This window comes from Amyelois transitella, chromosome 28 (genome assembly GCF_032362555.1).
Source record: "Amyelois transitella isolate CPQ chromosome 28, ilAmyTran1.1, whole genome shotgun sequence".
Classification (NCBI taxonomy): Eukaryota; Metazoa; Arthropoda; class Insecta; order Lepidoptera; family Pyralidae; genus Amyelois; species Amyelois transitella.
Window position 1 is genome coordinate 3,779,509 of NC_083531.1, and position 20,741 is coordinate 3,800,249.

Below are 20,741 nucleotides of genomic sequence, written 5' to 3' on the forward strand. Positions count from 1 at the left end.
GCAGGATGGCATTTGCCATCTGTCACTGTCATTCCTTGTCCTTGTTTACTCATTTGATTAGAATGGGAGTTATTTTTGATTTCAACTAGGTACCTATTTTATGAAAAATCTAAAATAAACTAAGCATATGAAAATGTCAGGTTTTAAAAATCTAAGGGATATATGCAATGATTTCGAAGCAGATTTGCGTCAAGTTTCCAATGAACTTTATTCCGCAAAACTCGGAGAAACTTTCGAAGATGGAATTACGAAGAAATTGCAAGATCTGTCGCTTTTTACATCTAAACTGAGACTTTTGCGAGCGAAACCTATTGCTGGTAAGTGTTTTTAAATGTTTTCATTTACTTTTTTTCATTTATCACTTATATATACTTACTTATGCGTGATTTCAAAACATTGCGCGAAGGGCTTACAAACAAACCAAAACCTTATTAGTATGAATTTTCTTGTCAAGTAAAAGTTGCCACTGGGCTTTGCTCCAGTCAGATGAGGATGTAACCGGAATTAACACCAGGATAACACAAGTCTTTAACTTACTCTGGTGCTGTGTTTAATTTTTTTATTTGGCAATCATCTAAACATTGTTGGTTCCAGCGTCACCTCAAATCGCGGAGCAAGAGAAAACAAATGACACCACAATAGCGAGTTATGAAGAGACAGCTGTATCCCAAGTGTTGGAATGCCAAGTAGTAAAGTTTTTGGCTCAAACACATGCGGTTAGGAGTTTAATAACCACACAAGATAGGATCTTAGACCCTGAACTGGTTGACAGGAAAGAGTGAGTATTTTGGTGAATACGAAAGAAGTATGCAGGGATATGCAGGGATTGTAGCAAGTTGTAATATGTAGTCTCTGCCTACACCCTGGGGAACGAGATGTAATTTTATGTAGGTATGTATTATTTTTCTGACAGCACTTCAAAACTATCAAGCCCTGTAAAGATGAAGATGTGAGATGATTGGCGATATGTATGTAAGGGTTTGCTGGTAATTATGATATGAAAAGTACATTTACATATTACAAGTAAATCTTTAAATATATATATTACTACCTGTGCCCGCGACTTCGTCCACGTGGAATAGTTATTTTGGGCATCATTGAAGCCCTCGAGAATGAATAATTTACCCTGCTTTTTTCACATTTTCCATTATTTCTCCGCTCCCAAAAGTTGCAGCGTGATGTTATATAGCCACAAACCTACCTCGATAAATGGTCTAATCAACACAAGAAGAAGTTTTCAATTCGAACCATTAGTTCCTGAGATTAGCGCGTTCAAACAGACAAGCAAACAAACTTTTCAGCTTTATAATATTAGTAAAGATTGTGTGCTTTTGACAGAAGAATAATAGAAGCTATGGACAACTACAAAACCCAAGAGTGCAGGCTCCGTCAACTGTCCTCTCTACTCAGGGAGCGACAAGACCGACTGGCTGTGGTTCAGAAGCAGTGGGAGAGTGAGCTCGGAGACATGAGGCAGCGCAGGGGGGCTGCCAAGGGAGACGGAGAGGCGGCGTCACCAGTGGACAGGTAGGTCTAATTAACGATGCAAGAGAGAGTGAGATATGAGCAATGCGAGACAAGTCTATTTGGAGCAAAAATATACATACATGCTTCTTTCCTGGAGGGGTACACAGAGACTACCTCTTTCCACTTGCCACGATCTCTGCATATTTCCTTCGCTTCATCCACATTCATAACTAAAAAATATATATACGAGTATTTTGTTTACTTTAGAATTTGTAAGTTTGTGTGCGGCATCAGAATCGGTTAGTAGTGTTTAAGATAATAAGTTAAAATAAAACATAACATATGATCACATATCCCTTTCGGGGTAGAGCCAACAGTCTTCAAAAAACTGTAAGGCCGCGTTCAGCTGTTTGGCTTAATGATAGAATTGAGATTCAACAGGTTGCTAGCCCATCGCCTAAATGAAGAATCCCAAGTTTATAAGCATATCCCCTAGTCGCCGTTTACGACATCCACGGTAAAGAGATGAAGTGGTCCTATTCTTTTTTTATAGTTGTGCCGGAACCACATGGCACATTTTTGGTTAAACTAGAATTTTTAAATTCGTGAGGCATCAAAATCGGTTAGCAGTTTTTGAGATAGTAACTTAAAATTTATATAGATTTAAGGTGGGCAAGTGTATATAAATGCCGAGTTATTGAAAATTTTGCAAACTTTCTGCAATCTTCCTAACATAACTTAGTAGATATCTAATTATGTCATTCTTTTTTAAAATTAGTGCCGTGTGGTTCCAACACAAAAAAGCGGCACAAATACAAAAAAGAATAGGATCACTCCGTCTCTTTCCCATGGATGTCGTAAAAGGCGACTAAGGGATAGGCTTGCAATCTTGGGATTCTTTTTTAGGCGATGGTCTAGCAACCTGTCACTTTTTGAATCTCAATTCCATCTTTAAGCCAAATAGCTGAACGTGGCCATTCAGTTTTTTCAAGACTGTTGGCTCTGTCTACCCCGCAAGGGATATAGACGTGACCATATGTATGTATGTATGTTTTTTTTTATATACAGAAAACTAAGCACGATAGTGGAGAGGCTGGAGATAATGTGTTGGCTGCTGGGCCGCCTGGTGACGGCGCGCGCCGGCGGCTATGACTGGCTAGCCGACCCGCACGGGCGGCTCGCGGCCTTGAAATTAGCTAGACAAGTCAACACAGTGGCTAATTTTATTGAATAAATGTATTTTTTTTAATTTGAACTGTGATTTGTATAAGCGCCATCTATGAGTGAGTTTGTACATAAATTTATACTGATATAATAATGCTGAAGAGTTTGTTTGTTTGAACGCGCTAATCTCAGGAACTACTGGTTCGAATTGAAAAATTATTTTTGTGTTGAATAGACAATTTATTGAGGAAGGCTTTAGGCTGTATTACATCACGCTGCAACTATTAGGAGCGAAGAAATAATGGAAAATGTGAAAAAAAACGGGGAAAATTATTCATCCTTGAGGGCTTGAATGATGCCCAAAATAACCATTCCACGCGGACGGAGTTGCTTGCACAGCTAGTACATAAATATAAATCACGCCTCTTTCTCGGAGGGGTAGGTAGAGACCACATATTTCCACTTGCCGCGACTAAGCAAATGTACAAAGGAAGCTGTTGGAGTGGGAAGGCCTAGACGAACATACCTTGATCAAATCGGAGACGTTCTAACAAAAGGTCTGGTCAAGAGTACCCGAAACTGACGAGCTTGCATGAAGAGAGTTACGAATGTGGATGAAGCGAAAGAAGTGTGCAGGGATCGTGACAAATGGAGAGTGAGTTTCTATATTTTTAATTTGCAAAAGTGCCATCTATTGACTTGTACATACATACATATGGTCACGTCTATATCCCTTGCGGGGTAGACAGAACCAACAGTCTTGAAAAGACTCGAAAGAAATCCTGAAAGGCGATTGGTTGATGGCGTGTGACGTCACAAGTTCCTCAATTAACCTGCATGGAAAGCTTTACAATTTAAATTTTCACGGATAAAAAAAAAATAATACACATAGTTTATATTATAATTTTACTTCTTTATTCAATAATTATGCATATTTTTTTTTTATTATTTCACCGTCATGCCATATCTCTGTTGGCGGTAGTCCTGAATCCCTCGCAGGCGGTTCCCGATATTAATTCCTGGATATTCGCCCTGAAAAATTAATAAGAAAACGTAAAAGTAAATACTTAAAAACAATTATTTACGATTTAAAAGCATCAATTTATTTAGCCGTAAAAAAAGGACCACTCCATCTCTTTCCCATGGATGTCGTAAAAGGCGACTAAGCGATAGGCATATAAACTTGGGATTCTTCTTTTAGGCGACTGGCTAGCAACCTGTCACTATTTGAATCTCAATACCATCATTAAGTCATACAGCTGAACTTGGCCTTTTTACTTTTTAACACTGTTGGTTCTGTCTACCCCGTAAAGGTTAGAGACGTGATTATTATATGTATGTATATATTTTCTATATTACCTGTAAACATGGAAGTTATATTCGTTGACGTCCAGCCGTGAATATCCAAATCTTGGCAAAGAGTTTGACATTACCCATATCTCATCTCCAGTCACGTGGAGATCTAAAACAAAGAATTATTTAAACTAAGTTTATGTGCCGTGTGGTTCCCGGCAACAATATAAAAAAAAGAATAGGACCACCCTGTCTTATTCCCATGGATGTCGTAAAATGCGAGTAAGGGATGGGCTTATAAACTTGTGATTCTTTTTTAGGCGATGGGCTGGCAACCTGTCACTATTTTAATCTCAATTCCATCATCAAGCTATACAGCTGAACGTGGCTTGTCAGTCTTTTCAAGACTGTTGGCTCTGACTACCCCGCAACTGATATAGACGTGACGTGACAATATGTATGTATTTATGTATGGCGAAGCAAAAAGGAACCCAGCTTTTTTGCTTGTTTTTTTTTTTTTGAGAAACCAACTCAGTTTCGTTATTCGAACATGTAAAAATAATCCGAATAATAATAATAATATGGTATAATCTTGCTTCCTATCTTATATAAGAATAATCTTCATTTTCTTCACATTGGTGACCCCGACGTGATTTTTTTTTGTGACTTGTGGCGTATAGATTAGGTACAATAAAAGATTCACCTGACGGATAGCTAAGCCTCTGACTGTCCTGCGCCAATATCGCAATGTTGGGAGCACTGAGCGGGTTGCCCGCGTACCAACATGACAGAGCGTCTCTGCCAATTTCGGCAAAGAAAACCACGCGAGTGCCAGCGTGGTAATCGTGCATCGTACATTGACTGTTTTCCCCTCGGTCGCCTAATACCTTTAAAAAAAATACGGCTTTTTAATATTTGTAGGCGCCATCTTTGTATGCGCCATAGCAACGGTTGCCATGATGTTGTTTGTGAGATATATGTCAAAAATAATTTCATGGCAACCGTTGCTAATGGCGCATACAAAGGATTAAATAAGATTTAATAGTTTACTGATTATTTACTCCACTTTTCTACTTCTATCTTCTGTAGGAATTAAATAACTTTAACAACTATACTTCCTACAGTTTTCATAATATAGAAGCATGTTTCTTGCCTGAGCGTTGGTGGAAAAAAAAATATACAGGTTAAATGTCTCTGTGCAGTCATGTTGACGGCCTCTGTGGCGCAGCGGTAGTTCGCTTGCCTGTGACACCGTAGGTCCCGGGTTCGAATCCCGGCCAGGGCATGATGAGAAACGAACTTTCACTTATTGGCCTGGGATGTATTTCTATTATGTATAAGTATTTATTAAAAAAAAATAAACTATCATATATTTAAAAAAATAAAAGTATGTAGACGAAATCATTCATCATCGTCCGAAACTAACTTTTTTTTTGATATGCTAGGTTTGTTAGGCAATAAATTCTTTATTAAATGGGTATAACTGTTTGATAAGTGTAGCGTTGATGGGTCTCTGCTATTTGATACACCCGAAACTAACTTATCGACGTCAAAAATAACTTTTTAAGGCTGCCCTCTTCCGCTTCTGAAGTGAAAGCATCCATTTTAATCAGTTCCATTTGGTCTTTGGTCACACTCACTGAGAATTGGCTCCAGAAATTCGAATCCTGGCTAGCGGTTCTGTTCTTCAGGACACAGGTGGACACGGAGAATTCGTTGGTGCTGATTAAGGGATGGAAGTACGCGGCTTTGCAGTCGCCAGATGAAGCCGCCAGGGTGATGCTGAAGACGCCGTCGCTCCATTGGAATCTTTGTCCTGGAATGCGTAATCACAATGATCACGCCTCTTTCCCGAAGGGGTAGGCAGAGACTACATCTTTCCACTTGCCACGATCGCTGCATATTTCCTTCGCTTCATACATACAACCAAACATACATAAAAGCACGCCTCTTTCCCGTAGGGGTAGGCAGAGACAACATCTTTCCACTTGCCACGATCTCTGCATACTTACAGTAACATTAAGTAACTGCATCACAAATTCGTACCACCACGTTAATAAATCGAGCCGTGTGGTTCACGGCACCATTAGAAAAAAGAATAGGATCACTACATCTCTTTACGATGGATGGCGTAAAAGGCGACTAAGCGATAGGCTTATAAACTTGGGATTTTTGCAGGCGAAAGGCTAGCAACCTGTCACTATATGAATCTCAATGCTATCATTAAGCCGAACAGGGATATCTCGCAAGGAATATAGACGTGATTATATGTACCTATGTATGTAAGTGCTTATTCGCCTTTTATGACATCCACGGTTATAGATATGGAGTAGTCCTATTCTAGAGTGCTGAAACCACACACACACACACCCACACACACACATACAAACACACGCACACGCACACACACACACACACACACGTACACTCACACACACACACACGCACACACACACTCCCTCACACACACCCACACACCCACACAACTCACCTCCAATATTCAAGTTCCCGGCTGTGGGGTTGAAAGAGAAGAAATTGTGGGACAGTCTCCAGCTGTCCCTGTCGGCGAGGGAGAACACGATCAGACCGAATGTGGTGAGTTCAGGGATGTATGCGTATGCGCTGTCACAGTCGTTGTCAGTTATATCCACCGTTATTGACGCTAGACCTGGAATTAGAAGGTATAATTATTATCGTTGTTATGGTGCCGTGTGGCTCCCGGCGCCAATAAAAAAAAGAATAGGATCACTCCATCTCGTTCCCGAGGATGTCTTAAAAGGCGATTAAGGGATAGGCTTATAAACTTGGGATTCTTTTAGGCGATGGGCTAGCAACCAGCAACCTGTCACTATTTGAATCTCAATTCTATCATCAAGCCAAAAAGCTGAAGACCTGGAATGATAAGGTATAATTATTTATCGTTGTTATGGTGCCGTGTGGCTCCCGGCACCAATAAAAAAAAAGAATAGGATCACTCCATCTCGTTCCCAAGGATGTCTTAAAAAGTGATTAAGGGATAGGCTTATAAACTTGGGATTCTTTTAGGCGATGGGCTAGCAACCTGTCACTATTTGAATCTCAATTCTATCGTTAAGCCAAGCTGAACGTGGCATCTTGACTGTCGTGGTTTTTCAGGGCTACCCCGTAAGGGATATAGACGTGACTATTTGTTTTATTCCGCGCTAAAAAGAAAAGCGCGGTCTTATAAAGGTGAAAGGAAAAAATCAGTGTTGCCACGACATGAAACTAGAAAAAATACCATATTTTTTAAATAATTTTACCATTTGTATAATCCGATATAGTCGTTCTCGTTGGAATAATTTTTGTTATATAACCTCTTACATATATATGTATAATCACTCACTCAGGCACAAGAGAAGAAATTATAAAAATAAGCCTCTAGTTAATCGTAATTTTAGGAACATTACCTGTGGGCGTGTTCTCAGCTGGTATATCTGTATCCTTGAAGCTGTATCTCAGGATTTGTTGGTTGGTGTTCAGGTCGAAGATGACGATGGCGGGACGTTGGATTTGTTGGCGGTTGTCTGAAAAGAAATTCATATTCAACTGAAGAAAAGCGGTATGCGGTAACTCATATTTTGATTTCTACTATAGAAGAGTACAAACCCATGTACCTATGTGGTTAGGAATTCCAAATTCAAATTTATGCAGCTATTTACTAACACATGTATTTCTAAAGTTTCGACTAAGGGATGAGCTTATAATTTGGGATTCCTCTTAAAGGCGGTGGGCTAGCAACCTGTCACTACTTGCATCTTAATTTCATCATCAAGCCATACAGTTGAACGTGGCCTTTCAGTCTTTCAAGACCGTTGGTTCTGTCTACCCCGGAACGGATATAGACGTGACTATATGTATGTATTTTAAATAATTTTAATAAGCATTTGACGGCCTCTGTGGCGCAGCGGTAGGTAGTATGCTTGTCTGTGACACCGGAGGTCCCGGGTTCGAATCCCGGCCAGGGCATGATAAGAAAAGAACTGTTTCTGATTGGCCTGGGTCTTGTATGTTTATCAATATAAGTATTTATTGTAAAATATAGTATCATTGAGTTAGTATCTCGTAACACAAGTCTCGAACTTACTGCGAGGCTAACTCAATCAGTGTGATTTGTCCTGTATATATTTATTAATTTATTTTAAGAATTGAAATTAATTACTGGGTATCTCCAGCATTCCCGTATCGACCATCCAGAGTCGCCCGCAGCGGTCTGCCCGGGTCCTGTACACTGAGGTCAAACTCCTGGACGCCTGGAGCGACGGGTACGGCTGCAGAGCGGGAGACAACGTGTTCGATTCCCGATTCAGGTCTACGTAGTTCAGTGTGGATGGAATTCCTGGTAAATTATTGATTTGTTATTTATTAATTTTACACATACCTACATAGGGCGAGGGCCAGTTTTGGTGCATGCATGTAATTTAACAATTCACTAACTCCAATTTTTATTTTGTTAATGTACCAAATAAACGATTTTTCTTTCTTTCTTTCTTTCTTATACATACATTAAATCACGTCTCTTTCCCGGAGGGTAGACAGAGACTACCTCTTTTCACTATCCAATTGACTTTATTAATTTTAATTATTAAAATATTAGTTTTGTATAATTTTAAATTATTAAGTAAGCCTCAGAGGTTTTTATACGGGTAAGGTTCCTGACGATTAGATAGCGTTATGCGCAAATTTTAAATCACACCTTATGTTTAATTATGTACACAAGTGCCGTGTAGTTCCCGGCACCAATACAAAAAAGAATGGGACCACTCCATCTCTTTCCCATGGATGTCGTAAAAGGCGACTGAGGGATAGACTGAGGGATTGGAAACTTGGGATTCTTCTTTTAGGCGATGGACTAGCAACCTGTCACTGTTTGAATCTCAATTCTATCATTAAGCCAAACAGCTGAACGTGGCCTACTTATCAGTCTTTTTGAGAGAGCCAACAGCTCTGTCTACCCCGCAAGGGATATAGACGTGATCTATCTATATTCTATATATTATATATATAAAAGCGAAAAACACTCACTTAGGAATCACGAAATCTCGAAATCTAATGAGCCGATAAAGATGAAATTTGGCAGGAAGGTAGATTTTAATTAGGAGGGATCCACTAAGAAAGGGTTTTTTTGAAAATTCTATTCCTAAGGGGGTGAAATAGGGGTTGCAAGTTTGTATGAAACTTCGTAATTTTTAGTGTGGGTTACGCGGAAGAAGTCGCGGGCAACAGCTAGTTATATATATATACATATATGTATGTTTTTTCTTACCATAACGCCTCCTCGGCACGGTGATAAACAGCCTGTCGCCCACTCGTTCGACTCCCATCGGTACGTTATTGTATTGTACAAAGAAGCGGCCATTTTCATCTGAAAACATATGGGTTTTTAATTATAACTACCCGGCTTCGCACGGGTGCAAAATTATAAATGTTATTATACATAAAAACCTTCCTCTTGAATCACTCTACCTGTTACAAAAAACCGCATCGAAATCCGTTGCGTAATTTTAAAGATTTAAGCATACAGACAAACAGACTAAAATAACGACTTTGTTTTATACTATGTAGTGATGTACTAGAGACCCGCCCCGGCTTCGCACGGGTAGCATTTATGATAAATTTCGTAGAAACTTTCACCCCCTCCTTTTAGTGTTTTAGGGGTACATTTTTGAAAAAAAGATACTATGTTAGAACGTGGTTTTTTAACTATATGCATACCTACCGTAGTGCCGTGTGGTTCTCGGTACCGGTACAAAAAATTATAGGACCACTCCATCTCTTTCCCATGTATGTCGTAAAAGGCGACTAAGGGATAGGCTTACAAACTTGGGATTCTTTTTTAGGTAATGGCCTAGCAGCCTGTAATTATTTAAATCTCAATTCTATCATTAAGCCAAATAGCTGAACTCAGTCAACTCAACATCAGTCTTTTCAAGATTGTTGGATCTGTCTACCCCACAAGGGATATGATGGACGTTACCATATGTATGTATGCATACCTACCAAATCTCGAATCGGTCCAGTGGTTTAGCGGTGAAAGCGGAACAAACAGACATACATTCGAATTGATAAAATTAGTAAGTGATTTTCATTTACTGAAAGTGTCAACGGTAGAACAGTTAAGATGGCGTACCTATAAAAAGCTTGATACAAATGGTTTTACAAGTTCAAATCCCACCGCGACTATGTACCTACATGACAAATGTATGTTGAATGTGTTATATATTTATTTATTTTTTATTTATTTAAACATTTTGCACGTAAAAACGTGTACAGCAGGTGGACTTAATGCCACAAGGCATTCTCTGCATACTTATAATTTTGATAACTAACAAATGCTCTTACGGTGAGGAAAAACATATTGAGAAAACCTGAAACATTCAAGCAACCTACATATAACAATTCTTTGTAACCATGGTGCCGTGTGGTTCCTGGCACTAATAGAAAAAAAGAACTGGACCACTCTATCTCTCTCCCATGGATGTCGTAAAAGGCCACTAAAGGGTAGGCTTATAAACTTGGGATTCTTCTTTCTTAGGCGATGGGCTAGCAACCTATCACTATTTGAATCTCAATTCTATGTTAAAGCCAAATAGCTGAACGTGGCCTATCAGTCTTTTCAAGACTGTTGGCTCTGTGAGCTCTGTCTACCCCGCAAGGGATATAGACGTGATTATATGTATGTATGTATGTAGATCCGCTAAATGGCTTTGGGATCCTCTCCAGAGAGGCGAGGATGCAACCGGGACTAAAGCCAGTAGGAAGAAGGAGCCGTTATTGGTTGGCGTCTTAGTAATACTTCGCTGTGATTGGCTGATGTCGTGTGACGTAGTGACGTCGCCACACTAGCTCACCTCTCGGGCTGATCGTGGTAGTGGACCCGCCGACGTTATCAGGTCTGTTAGTTGATGTTGATGTAGTCGGTCCTAAACAGAAGGTTCGTATAAATATTTTAATGCACAAAATATTTATGGTATTGAGATTATTTTTTTAGACGATGTGCTAGCAACCTGTCACTATTCGAATCTCAATTCTATCATTAAGCCAAAAAGCTGAACGTGACCTATCAGTCTTTTTAAGACTGTTGGCTCTGTCTACCCTGCAAAGGATGTAGACGTGATTATATGTATGTATGTATTAATGGTATAAGCACTGATGACGAAGTTGATACTAAACGTATTATTTACGATTCAATCATGTGGTGCAGTAAAAGATTCATGAATTCAAATACTTACATACATATAATCACGTCTATATCGCTTGCGGGGTAGACAGAGCCAACAGTCTTGAAAGAATAATGGGCGACGTTCAACTGTCTGCCTTAATGATAGAATTGTGATTCAAATAGTGACAGGTTGGTAGCCCATCGCCTTATAGAAGAATCCCAAATTTATAAGCCTATCCCTCAGTCGCTTTTTACGACATGCATGGAAAAGAGATGGAGTGGTCCTATTCTTTTTTTTATTCGTGCCGGGAACCACACGGCAGACTAGGTAACTTTATCAACAGGAAAATCTGACTATAATAAAACCTTTTCCAATAATTCGTGATCATTATGACCTTAACCTTAATCATTACACGTTCGTTCGCCTGTGTCTAACCGCAAAATTAAATATAATATTACATTAACTGTGTATAGACTACTAATTATTGTTTTGTTTTATTCAAACGTTATAGAGAAGTGAGCTTATCTTTAAATTAACCTTTACAATAAAGAAGTAACAATATTTGATTCTCAGTTCCATAATTAATTATGTAGGTAGTGTTGCCCAAATGCAAGAACAAGACGAGACTTAGCCAGTCTTGGTTTTGGTCTTGCGCCAATACACCTGGTTTTGGTCTTGGTCTTGGTCTTGCGCTCCCAGTCTTGGTCTTGGTCTTGGTCTTGCAGCAAGAGTCTTGCAAGTCTTGCAATTACCTATTAGTATATTACTATTTATTAAAGTTTACTTTAAATCTTAGAAAAACGTATTAGAATTGGAACATTGTGAGCTTGAATTAACATAGCCATTGGTAAAGATCAAGCAGATTAATAAATAACTGAAGATTTGATAAGAAATTCGAAAAATCAACTGACCTACGATATATGTCGTTTTCCATGGAAGTAACTAATTACTAATGATGCTTTAGAAAATAATCTCTCAGCAGGTACTGAAGTTGCAGGTATTGAGAGAAAATTACGGGCCATTTTCGATAAAATCGGATACTCTGTCTCATGCGTCCTCCACCAATCTAAAATGTCTCCCGAGCTGGCAGTTCTTGGTTTTCTCAGGTACTCCTCCAACTCGTCTATCACTAAGCCTTGAAGACAAGATCCAGATGACGTCGAGGGACATTCATAGAGTTTATCAAAGTCTATTACGTCTTCATTTTCATCACATACTTTATTTTCTTTTTCTGGTAATTCCAGAGACATGTTCAGTGAGTGTAGACTTTTATATTCTTCATAAAGTTCATTGAACTTGCGCAGACTTTCTGTTTTAAGTTGCTTCCCCCACATTGTCAGGTCAAAAGTCTGAGCCTTATGCCTTGGGTCTAAAATTAAAGAAGTACAATAAATCCAGTTGCTCTTCTTGTAATGTTTAAGCATTTTGTCTCGAGCTGCTTGGAAAGCTAGAATGAGCCTTTCATCCACTTCAGATCGATTAGGTTTCTCATCTAACTGTTTTACCATGGATTCAATTTTATCTAGCAAGAGATTGAATGACATAATGACTAGCGGTTATGTAACATATGTATTTGTCTCCACTAAGTTTTGTACTTAAAAGTTTAAAGTTTATTAGAAATTTATGTAATTTTTCGAGTACCTGCCATTCATTAGCTGTGATTTGAAAATTATTTAATTCAGTGACAGAACTGCACAATATGTCAATGCCCGCTCTCACTTTTAAACCAAATCCAATCATATCATGTGTGGAATTCCATCTCGTTGGACAGTCAAGAATGGCATTTAGATTTGATGGCACGCCAGCTGCTTCACAAGCAGACTGAAACTTCTTCTTCACTATCTCACTTCTTTTTATTTTACTGGAAATACTGCGTAACTTTGTTACAGATGTACGCGACTCAGCTTTCCAGTCCAGTTTTTCATATTTTTTGATACAGTTTTTTGCGTCTCATAGAATTCCTAAGCGTACCTACCTATACACCGAACTGTTACACCTAACTACTCAGTGAAATAGCGCTAAGTCCTAGCTGCAAGACGCAAGAGTCTTGCAGGCTATGTCTTGTTCTTGCTCAAGTCTTGCACGGTCAGTCTTGGTCTTGGTCTTGCGCCAATACACCTGGTCTTGTTCTTGGTCTTGCAAAAACGCAAGAACAAGACCAAGACTGCAAGACCAAGACTGAATTTGGGCAACACTATATGTAGGTAATTCCACACAAACTTACACATTTATACTAGGTATATATAATTATTAGTAAGATAAAGAAATTAAGTTACTAACTGTTAGTCAAAGGTCTTCCTGACGGCCTGTTACCCCTAGACCTGTTCCTGTTAGTGGAAGATTCTAGAAGAAAAAAGAAGCAGATGGTTATGACAAGGCAAGAGTTTGAGTATATTATTTGAGTTTGCGTGCACTAGTCAGATTGAGGTCAAATGTACTCAAATTATAATAAAAAAAATACAAATAAAAAATACTCTTGTACCCCTATTTTATTGTCTGGTTTGCTGGAAGAGATCCCACTCAGGGAAAAAAATACTCTTATACCCCTATTTTATTGTCAGGTTTGCTGGAAGAGATCCCACTTAGGGATAAGCCCACCTTTGTACTGTACTACTGTTTTATGTTTGTAATGTACTCCTTTAGCTAACTATAAAGCATTTAAGTACTTAAAAAAATACTTAGTAAAAGGATTTAATGGAAAGACTCGTTTAATTCTTTTTTGCGTGGTCGTCAAAGTAAGCGAAAGAATAAAGAATAAAAGTATGTATATAAGTAGTCATAAGAAAGTTCCTCTCTGAACTAATAGTACAGTCAGCAGCACATCAACCTATAATACAGTTAGTTGCCGCTTCTTCTGCACTGACGCTGAAACTTAGCTCTAAGTAATTTATTCGACGTCAAACAATGTTGTGACACTAAAAGATGTGTAACAATTATAAGTACCAAGCCAATGAGAGAAAGTTTATTTCTCATCATTGACGTCCTGCGAAACCGCTGCAGTATAGATTGTACCGCCGCTTCTAAAACTGCGCTTTTCTACTATCGATGAAGTTATATTGACGTCATAAGGTGAACACGTATATCCTATTTTGAAAATAAATCTGTTTTTTTTTTCAACTAACGTTGGTTCCAATTTCTCTCAGTCTCAGCATCGTTGTTGTTAAAGAACAGATTGCCTGACTGCCTCTTGACCCTGTCCCGTGTGTTGTCCACGGCCACACCTGAAGGCTCCTCAAATTGGTCTTGTTGATCTGAAAAAAAAAACAATAAATTCGTAATTTTGTCAGTGGTTCCTCAAACACTCACAGTTTCGCAAGTGAACGTATGAACTATACTTTCGACAATGAAAAAATTTACTTTTTCAGACTGACGGACGTCATGACAAAAGGACAAACAATAGCCTCATTTACAAAATTTGTGAAATTTTACTACCATCTGAAAAATAACACTAACATTAAGAAAAAAATATATAAGTAGGTAGATATTTATATATACAATTTGTGTCTTAAAAATGCAGCTGGTCATTTATATATTAAATAGCAAATCAGCAGGCTAGAGAAAACTCATTAAAGTTGCGAACAAAGCCCGTTGCTAAACAAATAAAATAGATTAAAAAAAAAAACAGTTGACAGTGAGGACTTTTTGGCGGGAACCCGAACATGTCATGTTGTTTATGGTGTACATGTATTTTTTTTTTGCCAAAAATGTGTATTTGATTGACTATTATAGATAAGTGTGGGTTTTTAATTATTTAGTATTCGTGTACAAGAATAAGTGTTGGACAGTGTTACAATAATAGCTTAAGTGACTGTTGATGTTGACCCGAACTGAGCTGCGCCGTTAAATGTATTAAAAAAAATATTTCTCCTTTGTCTTCGTGGCGTGAATCCCGGTTACAAACTCAGCTGGAGTGACGCCTGGCGCGCGACCTGTCCTAATAAGTTTACATATAAACCGTATCTATACTAATATTATAAAGCTGAAGAGTTTGTTTGTTTGAAAGCGCTAATCTCAGGGACTACTGATTCGAATTGAATTCTTTTAGTGTTGAATAGACCATTTATCGAGGAAGGCTTCTGGCTATATAACATCACGCTTCAACTATAAGGAGCGAAGAAATAATGGAGAATGTGAAAAAAACGGGGTAAATTATTCATCCTTGAGGGCTTCAATGATGCCCAAAATAAATATTCCACGCGGACGAAGTCGCGGGAACAGCTAGTTGTATAATAAAACATACATACATATATAGGTCGATAAAATTGATAAGCGGTGTAGGTATTGGAAAATAAAGTAATTAGTTAGATAACACATATACATAAGTCTTACTTGATCAACAAGATAAATAAAATGAGCGGTAGGCGCGCAAGATGGCTATTTCAGATCCATACATTTTTACCACGCAAAAAACTATCGCTGTTTCGCTTTTTATGTTGACGTGAAAAGGGACAGCGATATCGGTAGTCGAATCGGTAAGGTGCCCGGTTGAAATGCATTATGCGCAGAAAGGCACAGGTTCGAATCCCACCACGGCCATGTGTGAATGACTATTTATGTAAGTACTTCAGTTTGAATACCCTATCAGTCTTTTCAAGATTGTTGGCTCTGCCTACCCCGCAAGGAATAAAGACGTGACTATATGTATGTATGTACTTTTCCAGGACCAAAGAATGGTTAAAAAATACCCATTTGAGGTTGTAGTAGACCTTGATTCATATCGTCATAACATCAAATGACCTGAGGTCATTATGTTGATTGATATTTTTGTGGTTTAAAAATAGCTTTTAAATAAATATCTATTAATATCTGTAAATGGAAACCTGATTTTGATCGATTTAATTGCAGCATTATCGATTTCACGTTTAAACGGTTTTGCGAATATTTTGTTAAAGAATTGTGGCGTGTGGTTCCCGGCACCAATACAAAAAAGAATAGCACCACTTCATCTCTTTCCCATGGATTTCGTAAAAGGCGACTAAGGGATAGGTTTACAAACTTGGCATTCTTTTTTAGGCGATAGGCTAGCGACCTGTCACTATTTGAATCTCAATACTAGGTATCATTAAGCCAAATAGCTGACCGTGGCCATTCAGTCTTTTCAAGACTGGTGGCTCTGTCTACCCCGCAAAAGATATAGACGTGACCATATGTATGTTGTTAAAAAAATATAATAGGTAAGTACTAGTTTTCGCTCGCGGCTTCACCCGCGTTTATAGTATAACTACCTTTTTTTTGTACATTGGATTAGGTATTTGGCTTCCATCTCACCTGTACACCATCTACTTCTTCTAAGTTCTAATACATACTTACATACATATAGTCACGTCTTCCCTTGCGGGGTAGACAGAAAACAGTCTTGAAAATACTGAATGGCCACATTCAGCTAGTGTCGTCCTCGAAGTAGGTTCGAGACTTGTGTTACGGATATTAATTCAGCGATACAATATTTTATAATAAATACTTACATAGATAAACATTTAAACCCAATCATATAAAGTTCGTTTGTCATCCATCATGACCGGGATTCGAACCCTGGACCTCCGGTATCACAGACAAACACTACCGTTGCGCCACCAAGGCCGTTAAACAAGTAAACTAACTTTCGCATTTGAAATATTTGCATTAGAATTACGAATGGAAAAAATACATACATAGGTTTCTTTACATGCGGGCGGAGCCGCTTGCGAAAGTTAGTTAAATAATCAATACTAATACATATTATAAAGCTGAAGAGTTTGTTTGTTTGTTTGAACGCGCTAAACTCAGGAACTACTGGTTCGAATTGAAAAAGTCTTTTTGCGTTGAATAGACCATTTATCGAGAAAGGCTTTAACCTTAATAACATCACGCTGCAACTATAAGGAGCGAAGAAATAATGGAGAATGTGAAAAAAAACGGGGTAAATTATTCATCCTTGAGGGCTTCAATGATGCCCAAAATAACTATTCCACGCGGACGAAGTCACGGGCACAGCTAGTAATTCGTACAACTCTACTCACATAAAACTCCGTCAATATTGTACGTCAGTTGCTTCCATGCAAAGACTTCTCTCAATCTCCCTACCCTGCGGTCTATGGCCTGAGGCTGTACTGGTCTGAAAGATAGTCCTAACAGACCACAAAAGACTAGTAGCGAAGTCTTCATACTAATCTGAAAAAAAATAATAACGAAATTAATCGAATTAATTAACAAAGTAACTAATATACTTTTCGACTAAATAATTTCCTAGCTAGCAACACTGTCACACACACACAGCTGAACGAACGTGGCCTACCAGCCTTTTCAAAACTGTTGGCTCTGTCTACCCCGCAAGGAATATAGACATGATTATATGCAATGTATGTATGTAATAATTTCCTGTATAATTTCACAGCACATTTAAAATTTACCATCAATAAATGCATTTGTGCCGTTATTAGTGCCGTGTGGTTCCCGGCACCAATAGAAAAAAGAATAGGACCACTCCATCTCTTTCCATGGATGTTGTAAAAGGCGACTAAGGGATGGGCTTGCAAACTTGAAATTCTGTTTTAGGCGATGGGCTAGAAACCTGTCACTTTTTGAATCTCAATTCTATAATTAAGCCAAATAGCTGAACGTGGCCATTCAGTCTTTTCAAGACTGTTGGCTCTACTAATATTATAAAGTTGAAGAGTTTGTTTGTTTGAACGCGTTAATCTGAGGAACTACTGGTTCGAATTGAAAAAATATTTTAGTGTTGAATAGACCATTTATCGACGTAGGCTTTAGGCTATAAAACATCACGCTGCAACTATAAGTAGCGAAGAAATAATGGAAAATGTGAAAAAAAAAAGGGGGAAATTGTTCACCCCTGAGGGTTTCAATGATGCCCGAAATAACTATTCCACGCGGAGTGAGTCGCAGGCACAGCTAGTGTATGTATAAAGGCCGCCAAAGTTATTAAACACACAGTTTTTTTTTGGTGTTGTCATGGGAATGACCCAAGTTATATTTACATGGTAGAGTGATTTGCCTTTAAAGATCCATTAAAAAAAACAACTAATTGATTAGGCCTTGGTTTGTAGGTACTTTTGTCAATTTTCTTAATTCCAACAATATGATTGTATGTTCGTGACGTAGGTCTGTACGGTTCCCGGAATTTTAGAAAAGGTAGGTACTCTTTCCCATGGATGTCGTAAAAGGCGACTAAGGGAACAGGCGCACATTGACCTAGTTCAAGTGGCTGAAGTCTAATAAACTTGGTATTCTTATTGAAGGCGATGGGGTAGGAACCTATCACTTTTTGAATTCCATCATTTCGCCATACGTCTGGCCTTTCAGCCTTGTCAAGACTATTGACTCTGTCTACCCCGTAAGGGTATAAATACGTGATTATACGTGTGTATGTAGGAGGTGATTTTGAATCGGTCTTTTAAAATTCTTACAATATTGACAATCTTGTAAATATGAACTACCCTATTAAAAAATATAAAAATTTCATTAATATACATACATACATACATTTGATCACGTCTATATCCCTTGCGGGGTAGACAGAGCCAACAGTATTGAAAAGACTGATAGGCCACGCTCAGCTATTTGGCTTAATGATATAATTGAGATTCAAATAGTGACAGGTTGCTAGCCCATCGCCAAAAAAAGAATCTCAAGTTTGTAAGCCCATCCCTTAGTCGCCTTTTACGACATCCACGAGAAAGAGATGGAGTGGTCCTATTTTTTTTTTTGAACTGGTGAACTTTTTGATTAATTATTATATGCAGCTTTTCACAACACATATAATAAAAACCTTAAAAAATAAACATATCGAAAGAATAACTATCAAATTGTAAAAATATTAACAAATATAAAAACAATTTAAATGTTTACTTACATATTTATTTAATTATCACTTATTGATAACTTAACAAAACACGACGCGACCACATCACTCAAGTTCAAATCATGTTATGTCAGCTAATGTCATATGTATTTATGATCTGAGACTTGCAGTGGAAAACACACTTGCGATTGCGACAAATTATTGCGACTAAAACTTTTTTCGAATTAATTTGTGGGCTTCCGCGCATAACAGATGTCGGCATTAACATACATACATATATATATAATCACGTCTATATCCCTTGCGGGGAAGAGAGAGCCTACAGTCTTGTAAATACTGATAGGCCACGCTCAGCTATTTGGCTTTAACATAGGATTGAGATTCAAATAGTGACAGGTTGCTAGCCCATCGCCTTAAAGAAGAATCCCAAGTTTATAAGCCTACCCCTTAGTCGGCTTTTACGACATCCATGGGAAAGAGATGGAGTGGTCCAATTTTTTTTTGTAATGGTGCCGGGAACCACACGCACGGCATTAACATGTTTCAGAGTTATTTGAGTTCTTATATAATATATATAAATAAAACATGTAAACCTAAATAAATATTATCGTATTTACAGAAAACATAAAGTAGGTATATAATTTTCTTGATTCCTGAAATTAATTTGTTATATATATTGTATAACTATATACATATATATATATATATATTATTTTCAGTAATTTTGATAAAACTTTACAATATTTATATTCTCTTTCTGTGGGTTCGGTTCGGATGGGGTGCCCTGATGAGCCCTTCATCAATTTTGTATGTCAATAATGTTAAATTAAACATTTTAATATGTTCACATTTTGAATTATTTAATATCAATATGTACATCATAGCAACCGTTACCATAGTGGATATCTCATAGAGTAAGTAGGTATTTCTTTATCATGGAGTGTGTTATCAAAGAGTAAGTATATGACAAATAACATAATGATTTCTAAAACAAATGTATCTTTATAGTGTCCCTAAAACATTAATTAGATTGTAATATTTTTATTAAATACTCAATAGTGAGTGCAAAGGCACCATCTTATATATAAAATTCTCGTGTCACTATATTCGTTCCCGTACACCTCCGAAACGGCTTGACCGATTCTCATGAAATTTTGTGAGCATATTAAGTTGGTCTAAGAATCGGCTAACATTTATTTTTCTTACCCCTTAGTGATAAGGGTTGTCTACCCTTAATTTTTTTTTAAATTAGAAATCATTTAAAAATATTTATATGGCAAAACAACGTTTGCCGGGACAGCTAGTCAACTCTTAAAGATGGACAATACATTAATAATGTTCAGTTAGAACTCTGTGAAGTAAAGAGTTAACATACAAACATATGTTCACGTCTATATCCTTTGTGGGGTAGACAGAGCCAACAGTCTTGAAAAGACTGATAGGCCCCGATCAGCTATTTGGCTTAATGATAGAATTACCATTGCTTTCATGTACTTATTAGTATTAAGTGCGCGCACCGCCTCAATTCTTAATCGATGAATCCGGAACAGACTCACGATTCGATGACAGTTAGACGAGGCGTTACATGTCTATTTTGAGCTGGGAATCTCATGGGAATACCGCTTTCGGTTTTCCAGGTAACAGTAACGCGTAACACGGTCATTAACCAAGGTTTTGTAACTTTTAATAAGTAATTATAGCTATGTTATGTGAAAACCGCAAAATAAGCGTCAGTCATTTATGCAACGGTTGGAATTAAAAATAATATTTAACAAGATTTGAACAATAAAATAAAATATTAATATATGTTCCCGAGGGAATTTCAGAAGTCATCT

General features: G+C 37.8%; 2 protein-coding genes across 3 annotated transcripts; one reads left to right on the top strand and one right to left on the bottom strand.

Moving 5' to 3' along the window:
* The first annotated feature begins 48 nt into the window (after positions 1-48).
* On the top strand, positions 49-2,701 carry LOC106140797 (uncharacterized). The gene is made up of 4 exons (XM_013342433.2): positions 49-317; positions 595-778; positions 1,339-1,527; positions 2,536-2,701. The coding sequence occupies exons 1-4, from the start codon at positions 128-130 to the stop codon at positions 2,699-2,701; spliced, it is 729 nt and encodes a 242-aa protein (XP_013197887.1). The 5' UTR covers positions 49-127.
* Positions 2,702-3,540: 839 nt separating this feature from the next.
* Positions 3,541-19,023, bottom strand: LOC106140798 (L-dopachrome tautomerase yellow-f2-like). Of its 2 annotated transcripts, XM_060952396.1 has the most exons (13): positions 18,958-19,023; positions 17,105-17,255; positions 14,228-14,356; positions 13,386-13,448; positions 10,794-10,865; positions 9,209-9,307; positions 8,105-8,281; positions 7,353-7,469; positions 6,416-6,592; positions 5,565-5,740; positions 4,628-4,811; positions 3,991-4,093; positions 3,541-3,663 (listed from the first exon to the last, which is right to left on the bottom strand). In XM_060952396.1, exons 2-13 carry the CDS (start codon positions 17,247-17,249, stop codon positions 3,588-3,590), a joined length of 1,518 nt encoding a protein of 505 aa, XP_060808379.1. In that variant the 5' UTR covers positions 17,250-17,255; positions 18,958-19,023; the 3' UTR covers positions 3,541-3,587. The 2 variants fall into 2 exon arrangements, with proteins under 2 accessions (XP_060808379.1, XP_060808380.1); XM_060952397.1 differs by lacking the exon at positions 13,386-13,448.
* Between the last annotated feature and the right edge of the window lie 1,718 nt (positions 19,024-20,741).